This window comes from Mus caroli, chromosome 8, assembly GCF_900094665.2.
Source record: "Mus caroli chromosome 8, CAROLI_EIJ_v1.1, whole genome shotgun sequence".
NCBI classification, from domain to species: domain Eukaryota; kingdom Metazoa; phylum Chordata; class Mammalia; order Rodentia; family Muridae; genus Mus; species Mus caroli.
The window spans coordinates 93,874,775-93,887,089 of record NC_034577.1 but is presented as its reverse complement, the minus strand read 5'-3'; the positions used below and the strand labels follow the sequence as shown (position 1 = coordinate 93,887,089).

Below are 12,315 nucleotides of genomic sequence, written 5' to 3'. Positions count from 1 at the left end.
TGTCCTGGAACTCACTTTGTAGACCAGGCTGGCCTCGAACTCAGAAATCTGCCTGCCTCTGCCTCCCAAGTGCTGGGATAAAAGGCGTGCACCACCACGCCCAGCATATCATTTATTTTTATGCTCAACAAATGTTCATGATAATCTCAACCTAATTTAGAACTGGAAATACATTTTTTTAGAAATAATGTTCTAAATAATTTCATTCATGTGTACATACAGTGAAAAAGAGGTAGAGGTAGTCTTGATAGCATGGAAGTAGGGGAAAATAATTGACCAGCAGAATCCTGTAACTGAAGAGCTGTGCTGTGTCCACAGAAAGGAAGAGGAAAAAGACAGCCCCAGTAAAGCAGGGCAATTTAGCTTAAGCAATGTGTAGAGCTGGGTATTAAATTGCTCTGAGAAAATGACCCTCTGCTTTGTCACTGTCTCAGTGGGGGACAGTGTGTGTTTAGGCTTGGAGGTGGCAGTGGGGAGAGGGCTTAGTGAGTCAGATGACTTTGTGTCTCTCTGGATATCACAAATGTCATATGATGCACTCAGGAGAAGAACAGGAATAAAGAGAGGAAGGGAAAATCTGGCATCATCCCATGTATGACCTTGAAAAGTAAGGTCCGTGAAAGGACTCTTAGTTGGATGGTGTGTGTTTGTGTATGTGTACGTGCCTCTGCATGTGTGTGTGTGTGTGTGTGTGTGTGTGTGCCTTTACATGTGTATGTGTGCCTCTGCATATGTGTGTGTGCCTCTGCATATGTGTGTGTGTCCATATGTGCCTGCTTAGATCTGGCAAAATCTTCCTTTTGAAATGGTGCTGAGATGATTCCTGCTTAAGTAGGAGGAATAGTTGGCTTGTTCACTAACAGTCTTTGAATGGTGACATTCAAGGTTGAATGCTTGAAAATTCCCTGAAAAGGTAGAATTTGGCAAAGCACAAAAGACTTAGAGTTTGTGTGTAGGAAATTCAGCCTGTGTCATGCTGTGCTGTGCAAAGAGAGAAGCAAGCAGTCTTTGGAGTCAGGAACTGGCTGTGCTTGCCTCAGCAACTGGCCCCTTGATAGCACTTGCTGTGTTCCCAAACTGCTTTCCTGTAGAACCTAATAAATAGTATTGTCAGTACAATAGATCATCTTTGTGACAGAGGAAAACTAGGGAAGACATATCCTACTTTTAAATCTTGGAGGGAGGAGAAACAAAGTGGAAATAGGATAAGCCCGATGCTTGGTAAAAATTTCAGCTCCATGGCTAGTTATGAAATGCCTCTTTTTTTTTTTTTTTTTTTTTTTTTTTTTTTTTTTTTTTTTTTTTTTTTTTTTTTTGGTTTTTTGAGACAGGCTTTCTCTGTATGGCTTTGGCTGTCCTGGAACTCACTCTGTAGACCAGGCTTGCCTTGAACTCAGAAATCTGCCTGCCTCTATGAAATGTCTCTTTATGTTTTCATGTGTCTCTATGAAATGTCTCTTTATGTTTTCATGTGTAATACATGAAGATCTTTAGAAACTTTCAGTACCTTGACATTTATATTTACATCTTCATTTCTTTTTTTAAATGAAAAATTAGCATTTATTTTATTAGATATCCTCTTCATTTACATTTCAAATGCTATCTCAAACATCCCCTATACCCTCCCCCCTGCCCTGCTCCCCAACCCACCCACTCCTGCTTCCTGACCCTGGCATCTTTTGAGGCTATGCCAGTACCTGGCAAATACAGAAGTGGATGCTCCCAGTCATCTATTCAATGGAATGCAGGGCCCCAAATGAAGGAGCTAGAGAAAGTACCCAAGGAGCTAAAGGGGTCTGCAACCCTATAGGTGGAACAACAACATGAACTAACCAGTAACCCCCAGAGCTTGTGTCTCTAGTTGCATATGTAGCAGAGGATGTCCTAGTAGGCCATCAATGGGAAGAGAAGGAGGAGAGACCCTTGGTCTGCAAACATTATCTTATATGCCCCAGTACATTTTTTTTAAATGATGTATTTATTTATTATATGTAAGTACACTGTAGCTGCCTTCAGACACACCAGAATGGGGAGTCAGATCTCATTACAGGTGGCAGTAAACCACCAGGTGGTTGCTGGGAATTTAACTCAGGATGTTCAGAAGAGCAGTCAGTGCTCTTATCTGCTAAGCCATCTCACCAGCGCCTGGGACTTAACCTCTAACTAACATTTGATACCCATGAAGCACAGGGAAAGAACAAACACCATAATCGTAGGCTGGATAGGAGAGGGGAACACAGGCCATGAAGGAAACAGCATGAACATTGTGGATATTCTATTAGTCCACTGAAATCCATCAAGTAACTTCATATTTCCCTCCACAAATGGCCAAACTCTTAAGAATTACATCAGTCATATTGCATTAAAATGGTGGATTATATTTTCTTACCTTTCAGAAGCAAAAGTTTTCCTACTGTCCCTGCCCGAGAAGCCTTGGGATACACAACCAATATGGCTGTAGATTATGCCTATGTATCCATGTCGGTGCTGAACTTTTTGGTGTTTCACCAAAACTCTACAAATAATTAAACATATTTAGGAAATTTAAATGATAGAATCATTTTAAAAAGTAGTATATTCAGTTTTTCTTTGTGAACCTCAAGCAAACTGTGTAGGCCTTGGTTTTATAATAATGATAGAAATTTTACTAACAGTAATAAAATGATATTTATGAATTATTAAAGTATTAATATTAAATAAAAATTAGTTACACTCTTTATTGTAGTAAATGCTTGAATATAACTTTTTGTTTACTGTTTATTTTATTTTTCTGAAATTCTATACATAACAGGTTTAATTGATTAGTATTTTATATCTTCTAGCTAATTTTCAATATTATAAAGCAATGAAAATAACTCATATAATAGCAGTCATTTTTTAAAAATATAAATTAGTTCAAACCATGTAATAATTTCATGTAACAACTAAAATAGCATTAGTATAAAGGAGGTTAAGGACCTCAGAAATCNTGAGGACAGAAAGTGAGTGCATAGGCTTTATTGCTGCAGGAAAATCAATGAAGTCTTTGGTGGGTGTGGGCTCTGAAACAGAGAGCAGAATTCAGGCAGAGCTGCTGGTCGAATTAGCAGCTAAAAGACCATAGTAGATTCTTGACTCCATCAACACATATTTAGGCAAAAATCATCGTGTCTAAAGGCATCCTGGAAAACATGAAAATCCCAAGGATATAGAAAGTTCTTTCAAGGGTCTGAGGACAACATGTCTAGCACTTTACCCCACTGTCCACTATGATCATAGGGTCATAGGAGATTCTTCTCCCAAGAAGATGATAGCTCCAGACATTAGACTCTGGACACTAGACAGTAGATCTAGAAAAATCTAATTAGTTGAAGGATTTGTAGTAACAGATGCCTAGACTTGTATTTGTAGTAACAAATATAAGTGTCCTTTGAAGAGGATCTCTACAAAGATTACATTAATATCACATGGTGGATAAGGAAGCCGTTTATACCTAGATGTTGATGGAGCTGCAGAAGTTAAAGTTAGAGGAATCTAAATCTACAATTTATAATATACAATTTATAGCCCTTATTATGTAAAATTAAGCAAAGAGCTTTTAAGAATCTGTGGAGATAAGTTTGTATATGTATAGGCTTGAATTATTATCTCATAAATGAGTCCTAAGAAACTGGCAAAACGGTGACTCATAGCTGAAGAAGTGATGAAAGGGAATAATCACTGACAGAAATGTGCTGCATAAAATCATGCTTATATCTTTTTGAAATATATACGTGCATTTCTTTCCAAATAACTACTGAAGCATAAGTGCATGTCTATATTTTGTATGTATGCATATATACAGTCAAAGAGAGAGAATAAGAGAGGAAGAACATGAACCTCAGAATTAAACATTTTCAAATNCATCAACCTCATCATTACCTCGGTCATAGCAGTTATCTAAGTCTCCATTTCTCTATTCAGAAAATGATGATGGAAATCACTTCATCTCATGATATATGTGTGACTGTATGTATGTGCACACATGTGTACATAGTGTAACTATCAGTCTATGTGCTTTTATTGTGTTCCTCATGAAATTACAAATCCTGCATTCTTTCTTTCTTTTCTCTTCTTTTTTGTTTTCTAGCTTCATTCTGACATTGACTTCGCTGATGGGAACATTAAATACATTCTCTCAGGTGAAGGAGCGGNAACCATTTTTGTGATTGATGACAAATCAGGGAACATTCATGCCACCAAGACATTGGACCGAGAGGAGAGAGCCCAGTACACACTGATGGCTCAGGCGGTGGACAGGGACACCAACAGACCACTGGAGCCACCTTCAGAATTCATTGTTAAGGTCCAGGACATTAATGACAACCCTCCANAGTTTCTGCATGAAATCTATCATGCCAATGTGCCTGAGAGGTCCAATGTGGGTACGTAAGTAATGGTCACCTATTCTCCTTCTATCTGGTATGTCTGCAGGTTGACAGGCTGGTGCCTGCCGTCCAACCCAGGAAGCAGAGCTTGTGTTGAATCATTATTGCACATTAACAAGGAAAAAAAAATGCCTTGTTGGATTCTTAAAAATTAAAGTAGTTTTTTTTCCCTCACACAAAATATCATGATTGTGGTAAACCCTCCCAGTTACTCCACACATCCCCTCCCAGTTACTTCACACATCCCCTCTCAGTTACTCCACACATCCCCTGCCATCCACATTCAACCTTTATTTTTCTGTCTCAGTAGTAAACAATCAGACTTCTAAAAGATAATAAGAAAAGAACATATAAGATTAAAAAAATCCCTAACACATTGAAAAAAAGAAACAAACAGAAAGGAAGGGCCTGCAAGGAAAAGTGCATGAAACAGATATAGAGACTCAGATTTTCAAATGTTTATATTAGACTTGAGGTTCTAAAGTCAACTCTTAACTTCCTATTAACTAAGAAGTCTGGAAGGGGGAAGAATGAGATTCAGTTTAGCAAATCCTGACTTCTGTTCAGCTGCGTGAAGTGACACCATTTAATATTTGCTCTTCCTCTGTAGAAGAGGAATTACAATTTCCAGTCTTCAAAGAGTAATGATTTTATTCATCCAATCACTAGGGCATTGATGTCGAATAAGTAACAGCAATGATAATGTTTGCTGCTTTGGGCTTCACATTAATTGATTGGGAACACACCCTAGCGTGTTTAACTTCCCCATGATTAAACTTTGCAAAGCAGTCATTCCAGTTGGTCTTGGATAAATGAGAAACCGAAGCAGAAAGAGATTAACTAATTAGTCCAGGGTCACTTGTGTTACTAAATTCACCCAAAATGCATATAAGGCTGCCATCAGCTGATGATTTCAAATATGCTTAAAGACATACTGCTTTGCTTGAAGATGGAACTCTAACATCTGCCTCTTGGTATCATTTCTGCTTGAATTTCTAGAATGTGGTCTTTTGAGTGAATCTGATCCATTGGCCCCAAGTGAATCTAAAAGCCATCAGGGATAGATTGTTTGTTTTACCAGTGAGAGAAAAACCAAGCACTGATTATAAAGATTAGCTTACTCAANACAGTCAGCTGTGACTTTAGGGCTCTGAGAGACTTCCAGTCTGTGTGTGGAGCCTCNTGTGACAGAACTGCCATTGCCCTAAGATGTCTACTAAGATCTTCTTCTTCTTTTTTTTTTTAGATTTATTTTTTTAATAGATGTTTTCTTCATTTACATTTCAAATGTTATCCCCTTTCCTAGTTTCCTCTCCAAAAGTCCCCTATACCCTCCCCCTCTCTATCTCTATCTATTTATCTATATGTGTGTGTGTGTGTATATATACACACACACACACATATCTATGTATGTATATATACATTTATATATATATATATATATGCATATGTGACTACAACTCTCCCTGCTCCCCAACTCTCCTATCCCTGGCATTCCCTTATACTGGGGCCTAGAATCTTCGCAAGATCAAGGGCCTCTCTCCTACTGATGGCCAACAAGGCCATCCTCTGCTACATATGCCGCTAGAGACACAAGCTCTGGGGGTATTGGTTAGTTCACATTGTTGTTTCTCCTATAGGGCTGCAGACCCCTTCAGCTTCTTGGGTACTTTCTCTAGCTCCTTCATTGGGGACCCTGTGTTCCATCCAATAGATGACTGTGAGCATCCACTTCTGTATTTANCAGGCACTGGCATAGCCTCATAGAAGACTGCTATATCAGGGTCCCATCAGCAAAATCTTGTTGCAATAGTTTAGAACACCCAAGATACAATTTGCAGAACTCATGAAACTCAAGAAGAAGGAAGACCAAAGTGTGGATACTTCGTTCCTTCTTAGAAGTGGGAACAAAATACCCATGGAAGGAGTTACAGAGACAAAGTTCGGAACTGAGACTGAAGGAAGGACCATTCAGAGACTGCCCCACCCGGGGATCCATCCCATAAGATCTTCTTTTACTGAGAAAAAGCCAGGCTGAATCATTGTCTCCTTCCTTCCTTTTACTTATTCTTGTCTGGTCCCTTGACTGTGCTATCCTTAGATGTGAATTCTAATGAGAAGAAAGGATGGAAGAAGCAGAGGTAGCTAGTCATCCAAACTGATAACCCAGCTGGACTTTTGCTCCTTACAGGACACTTTGGAGCCTATGGCAGCGCTCAGACTTTCTACTCTACCATATGAAATTATTGTTTTGTCATCAGAAAGCTGTGTGAACCAGGGCTCCTTTGTTTCCCTTCCTAATTTATCATTTTGTCGACTATGAGATCATGATAATAGTTACTAATGAGTTCTGGGTATATAGGTCAAATAGAAATATTTGATAACTCCTTCAATATTCGAATTTTTCAGTTTTAGAAATTTTAAAAATTCCAAAATAAAATAGAATTCCATTAAATCATAAAGATTTATAACTTACTTAGCATTCTATGAAGTCTTTCTCTGGTATAATACCCACTTTCTAGAATAATCCCTACTTTGTAGGAAGATGTTCACAAAAGACAGTGGGTATAGAAAATTGATTTTTGAAAAAGAGTGAACATTGTCTTGTGTTTCTCATAGAAGTCACAGAAACCCCTCGGAAGTAAAGGATAGCTACCTGTAAGTTGTGTAAACAGGTTGTGTACCCTGCCAGGAGGACCTCCCTCCCACCATTCTGCTGAAATGTCAAAGGAGAAACTTGGACTTTATTCTTGCTAGATGTCCCTGCAAGACAGATTCCCAGCTGTGACAATAAACAACATGAAAAAGAGACTTTAAGATGTCATATTTCTCATCCCAAATCTTCCCAAAGTAAAATAGATGCCAAAATGTCCAGCAGAGAATAGTGGCACTTTACCTGGAATTTACCTCAGACAGTGCCTGACAGAGGCATCCTGGATAATTGCCTCTTCCCTCCTTCCCTCTCTATGTTGAAGCTCAACATGGCATGTCTCAGATGCTTAATGTGACAATAGAGCTTATAAAGAAAAAAAAGGTCATCTCATTCCTTTATTCCCTGATTTTCATGTCTTATGACATAGGAATGTCTTAGATCCTATTAATCCCTCACTGATAGTTTCTGTGATATGGACACCAGACCCTACAGAGAGGGAAACATGTAATTTTCATAACATTGGGGAACAGCATTCTATATAATATTTATAGCCACAAATTAATTAAAATTTAGTATCAGAAGTAATTTTCTTGCATGCAAAGCAACAATGAAATGATATGTTCATTGTCACAGATGGGAAAGTGCCCTCTATCCTTTCATGNAAAGCAATTCTTCATTAATTGTCACTTATTGCACTCTCAGGAGAGATTTTTATTTGATTATGTGATATACTAAACATTTAATTCACATGGTTTTAGGAGTATTTGACAAGAATGTTCATATTATTATTTTAAATAGCAAACCAACCAGGAAGAACTGTGAAAGTAGAGAGTTTCATTTTAAACCTTAGTTTGACCTTGCTGATAAAAACGAAACAGAAGAAGGAAACTAGAAGGAAGAATGGCAGGGAGAGGAGTGGTCTGCACTTGAACTATAGGACAATGAGATCATGTAGAGTCATTGTGAGCTTCATTACAGGTCTTCATTTTAAATGAAATTCTGTAAACAACAATGAAATTTGAAAAGTTTATTGGATGTTGCTAATTGCTTCCCCTGACCCTCTTTTATTTAGGAACATCAGTTATCCAAGTGACAGCCTCTGATGCAGATGATCCTACCTATGGAAATAGTGCCAAGTTAGTGTATAGCATCCTTGAAGGACAACCCTACTTCTAGGTGGAGGACCAAACAGGTATGGTCGATTACATCATCTTTGTAAGTCATGACTTATTTTAAACAAGGAGTCTATGCCTTGTCATTTAACTGCTTTGGCTCTAAAATTCCATAAATTAAAATGGAACTAAAGGGCCACTTGGCAGTTAGTACGAGATGGCCTATGTATGTTCTGTGTATATGGATGAATGGAATAATACACATTTATTAGTGTCTCAGATGATAATCACAAATATTTAAAATTTAATTTATGAATTGGAAATGCTTTGAATTGTGGATCCATACTAAAAGGGTCGAAGGTTGTTACAAAGTAGTGTTAGCTTTTAAAACATCCTTGGAAGACCACTGGGTAAACTAAGAAGTGTCAGGAGTAACTGTAAATGTTCACCCTACTAGAAGATCCAGCACATTCCCAATCTCCTGCTGTGAACATAGGTTCCCAAAGGATGCTGTAAAACAAAGAGCAGATCAGTAAAGTGAGTCAGTATACAACAGAAACTAAAACAATGTTTCACTTCATTTATACTAACTTGATTGTCAACAAGAGTGAGCAGTACAGTCCTATAACATTGCTCTTCTGCATTGCTCTTCCCTTTTCCTTCCCACGTAATATATTCTGTACTTTTGAAAGGTTTTCATACAATTTGCAACTTTTACATGAATTCCTAATTTAATATTTTTTACTTGCTTTCTTAACTCTCATCTACTTATATATTAATTCATTTTTCATTTCCTTGCTTCAAACAACAACTTGTGGAGTTATTATCTATGGTTTCCTGGAGATCTTTGCTTTTAGTCTTTGGGTAAACTAAAGATAAATGTGGGATTTCATCTAGACTACTATAGATAGTAAAAACTCTAGTCTTCTTTCTCTCAGGGAACAAAGGTTACTGACTAACTAACAATAGTAACCCATGAAACTAACCAATAAGGAAAATGATGTCTCATAAATCCTAGGGTGTTGCAAAGAAACATCTCAACACTGGGCTCAGTGAGGTGTAACATAGCCCAGCACTTCTTTCTTGCTCTTTGTATTTACACTACAAATATTACTTTATTCACTGAGTGTAAAAGCTTCTATACGATCCCTAGAGATGTAAGCAAGCATATTTTTACGAACATCATGTTTCAATATAAAAAGGTCGTGATTAATTTAATCCTGAATTTATCCTGTTTTTCAGTTACATGTGATTATCCACTGAATCTTTGCACACGTTTTGTTCATCTTTCTAACTCCTCTGTTCACTCACTCAAAAAATTAATAGTAGCTATTTAATGTGTTCAAAAAAGTTTATGCCTCCTCTGTAAACCTAATATGAGATGAAGAGATGTTTCTTTTCTTTTTTTTTTAAAGATTTATTTAGTTTTTATGTATATGAGTACACTGCAGCTGTCTTCAGACACACACTAGACGAGTGCATCTGATCCCACTACAGATGATTGTGAGCCACCATGTGGTTGCTGGGAATTGAACTCAGGACCTCTGGCAGAGCAGTCCGTGTTCCTAACTGCTGAGCCATCTCTCCAACCCCATAGTGATGCTTCTACTAGTTTTATGTAGGACTTGATTTCTGAAGCTTTTTGCTAGAAGTCCCCAAGTATAGATTCAGATATAACTTATCACACAATAGGCTCTTGTCATTCCAGTCTTCAGGATTCTTGTGTCTGAGAGGGAAGACATTGTTACTTGCATGCAGAGTGAAAAAAAAAACTAATTAATATGTTGTAAGTAACTTTCATTATCTGCTTGATAATACATAGGTGTTATCTTAAACGCTTTATGTTATGTTTGCCGTGTTAAAATGACTTATCTTTGAGCAGGCTATATTTTATGTATCTTTAGCTTCCCAGACATAATATTTTTTAAAAAATCTTGTCATAAATGAATATTTATGATTTTTAAATTTTCATTTGATAGGTATCATCAGGACAGCCCTTCCCAATATGGACAGAGAAGCCAAGGAGGAGTACCACGTGGTGATCCAGGCCAAGGACATGGATGGACACATGGGTGGACTCTCAGGGACAACCAAAGTGACGATCACTCTGACTGATGTCAACGACAACCCACCAAAGTTTCCACAGAGTAAGGAGTCAGAGCTGGTCTTTGCTAATGACCACTGCTCAGCNAGAGCCTCATCTTTTCATTCACTCCTAATTTACCCAGCTTTCAAAANGAAGAGTCTAGAAATCCAAGAACCATTTTCAGGATTCTTGCAAAAAACTAGAACAAGATAGCAAAGACTTAAAAACACACAGAGGAAAGTTAAACAGTATAGAGATCATGAGGAGTAAGGAAGTTATTAAAAACTGTGTAACTCTAGAGGTCAGAATATCTGAGTCTTGAGGTATTTTACTTATTAGGTATTAATCATAAAAGGCAGTCATCAATTAACTTTCTGCTGTCTCATTGTTCTTCACTGATGCTAACAGAATCGTGATCTGATGCTTATCATTCCATAAAAAACTCCCCCCACATCTTGATGGTTACAAGTAACAGTCATTTATTCGTTTCTTGACTTTAATTTGTGCAGAGCATAGGAGAAATAGCTACTCTGTTGTCACTCCAGCTTCAGCCTGGCACAATTCTCCTGTGGCAGAAAAACCCACTTCTAAGATTCCTTATAAGACTGGCAAATTGATATTGGCTTGTGCTTCCTCTCCACGTGGGCCTTTCTGTGGCTGAGTTCTGATCATGAGAACTCCGTGACCACAGGAACCAACTGCGTTGCATTTTTTGACCTGATATCAGAAGCCATGGGACTTCTTTCCCTGTAGCATTAAGGCTGCCTGCATAGCACTAAAGCTCAGCCAGACCTCAACAGTTCTATGAGAGGACCATAAAGTAACATTGGAGGGGCCTGTAGGATAAGAGCTATACTTGTATACTTGTAGAAGATGACAGCCTAGCATTTAACTCAAATAAAATCTTTGTTCAGATTAATCCAGCTAGTGCTAATTTTTATATCATCTAAAAATAGGCAATAATTGTTCAGCCATCGTTATTTTGAATACTGTACAATATTTATGAAATTACTGAGGGAAAATAAAGTTACTTGGCAGTTGAGGGTATACAATTCTTTTGCAGAAATCCATGGGTAGGTTCTTAGCAACAATATTATTGGCTCTGAACAGCTGAAACTCAGGGCCAGGAGGACCTGTAGCCTTCTTTTGGTCTCGGTTGTATCTGCATTCCTTGTCACAGAGCCACATAGACACAGGCATATGCATACCTAAAAGTAAGATACATCATTAAAATGTTTAGGTTTACTATTTTAAGTATGTGTTTATGAGAGTGTCTATATGTGGATGTTCCCTAACTGTAGGTACCCACAGAGGCCAGAACTGTCTGATTTCCCTGCAGCTGTAATTTTGTGTGAATGTGAGCTGACTTGGGTGGGAATAAGCAAACTCTGGCCAGCAGGAAGAGAAACATATGGTCTTAGTTCTGAGCCATCACTCTAGCACCAAACAAAACAGCTCTTTGGAGACAATGGTATTGAAATATTGAAATTAATGATAGCTGCTAATTGCATCATCATTTAATATCTGGTCACTAATGTTATAAATATCTAAAAAGAGCCTATGTTTTANAGATATAATTGGCTCCTAGGGAAAGGACATTGAGGGGACTAAAGAATTTCTGGAANCATATTTTAATGTGTATGTGCAAAGGGGAGTACAGAGTTATAACACAATAATAATGACTCTGAGCTTTCCAGTAATGACAAAAACACCCATGGCTCCAGTTACAGAGAATCTGACACACTTTCTGGTCTCTGCAGAAACACACACACACATACACATTCAGTGTATACTCAAAGACAGACAGACAGACAGACAGACAGACAGACACACACACACACACACACACACACACACACAATATAAAAAATAATAAACCCAAAGGAAGTCAGTTAAGTACAGTTAAGTATACCAATTAAGGAGGCACTATGGTTATTCAAAGTTACCCAAGATAACAATCTACCAAATGAAGATATCATGGTAGAGGATCATGAGACATATTATTTCTTGAGGACCCCAAAAGAGATGGGTATTCGTTGCTATTCGTTCTCAAATGGA

The 12,315-nt window shown here is 37.8% G+C and overlaps 1 protein-coding gene across 1 annotated transcript in view; it reads left to right on the top strand.

Annotated features, from left to right (window-relative positions):
• Positions 1-12,315, top strand: part of Cdh11 (cadherin 11) — a 158,722-nt gene that overhangs the window by 109,595 nt on the left and 36,812 nt on the right. Inside the window, 3 exon segments of the mRNA XM_029480445.1 lie at positions 4,109-4,403; positions 8,132-8,251; positions 10,151-10,318. Coding sequence (XP_029336305.1) covers positions 4,109-4,403; positions 8,132-8,251; positions 10,151-10,318 — 583 coding nt within the window.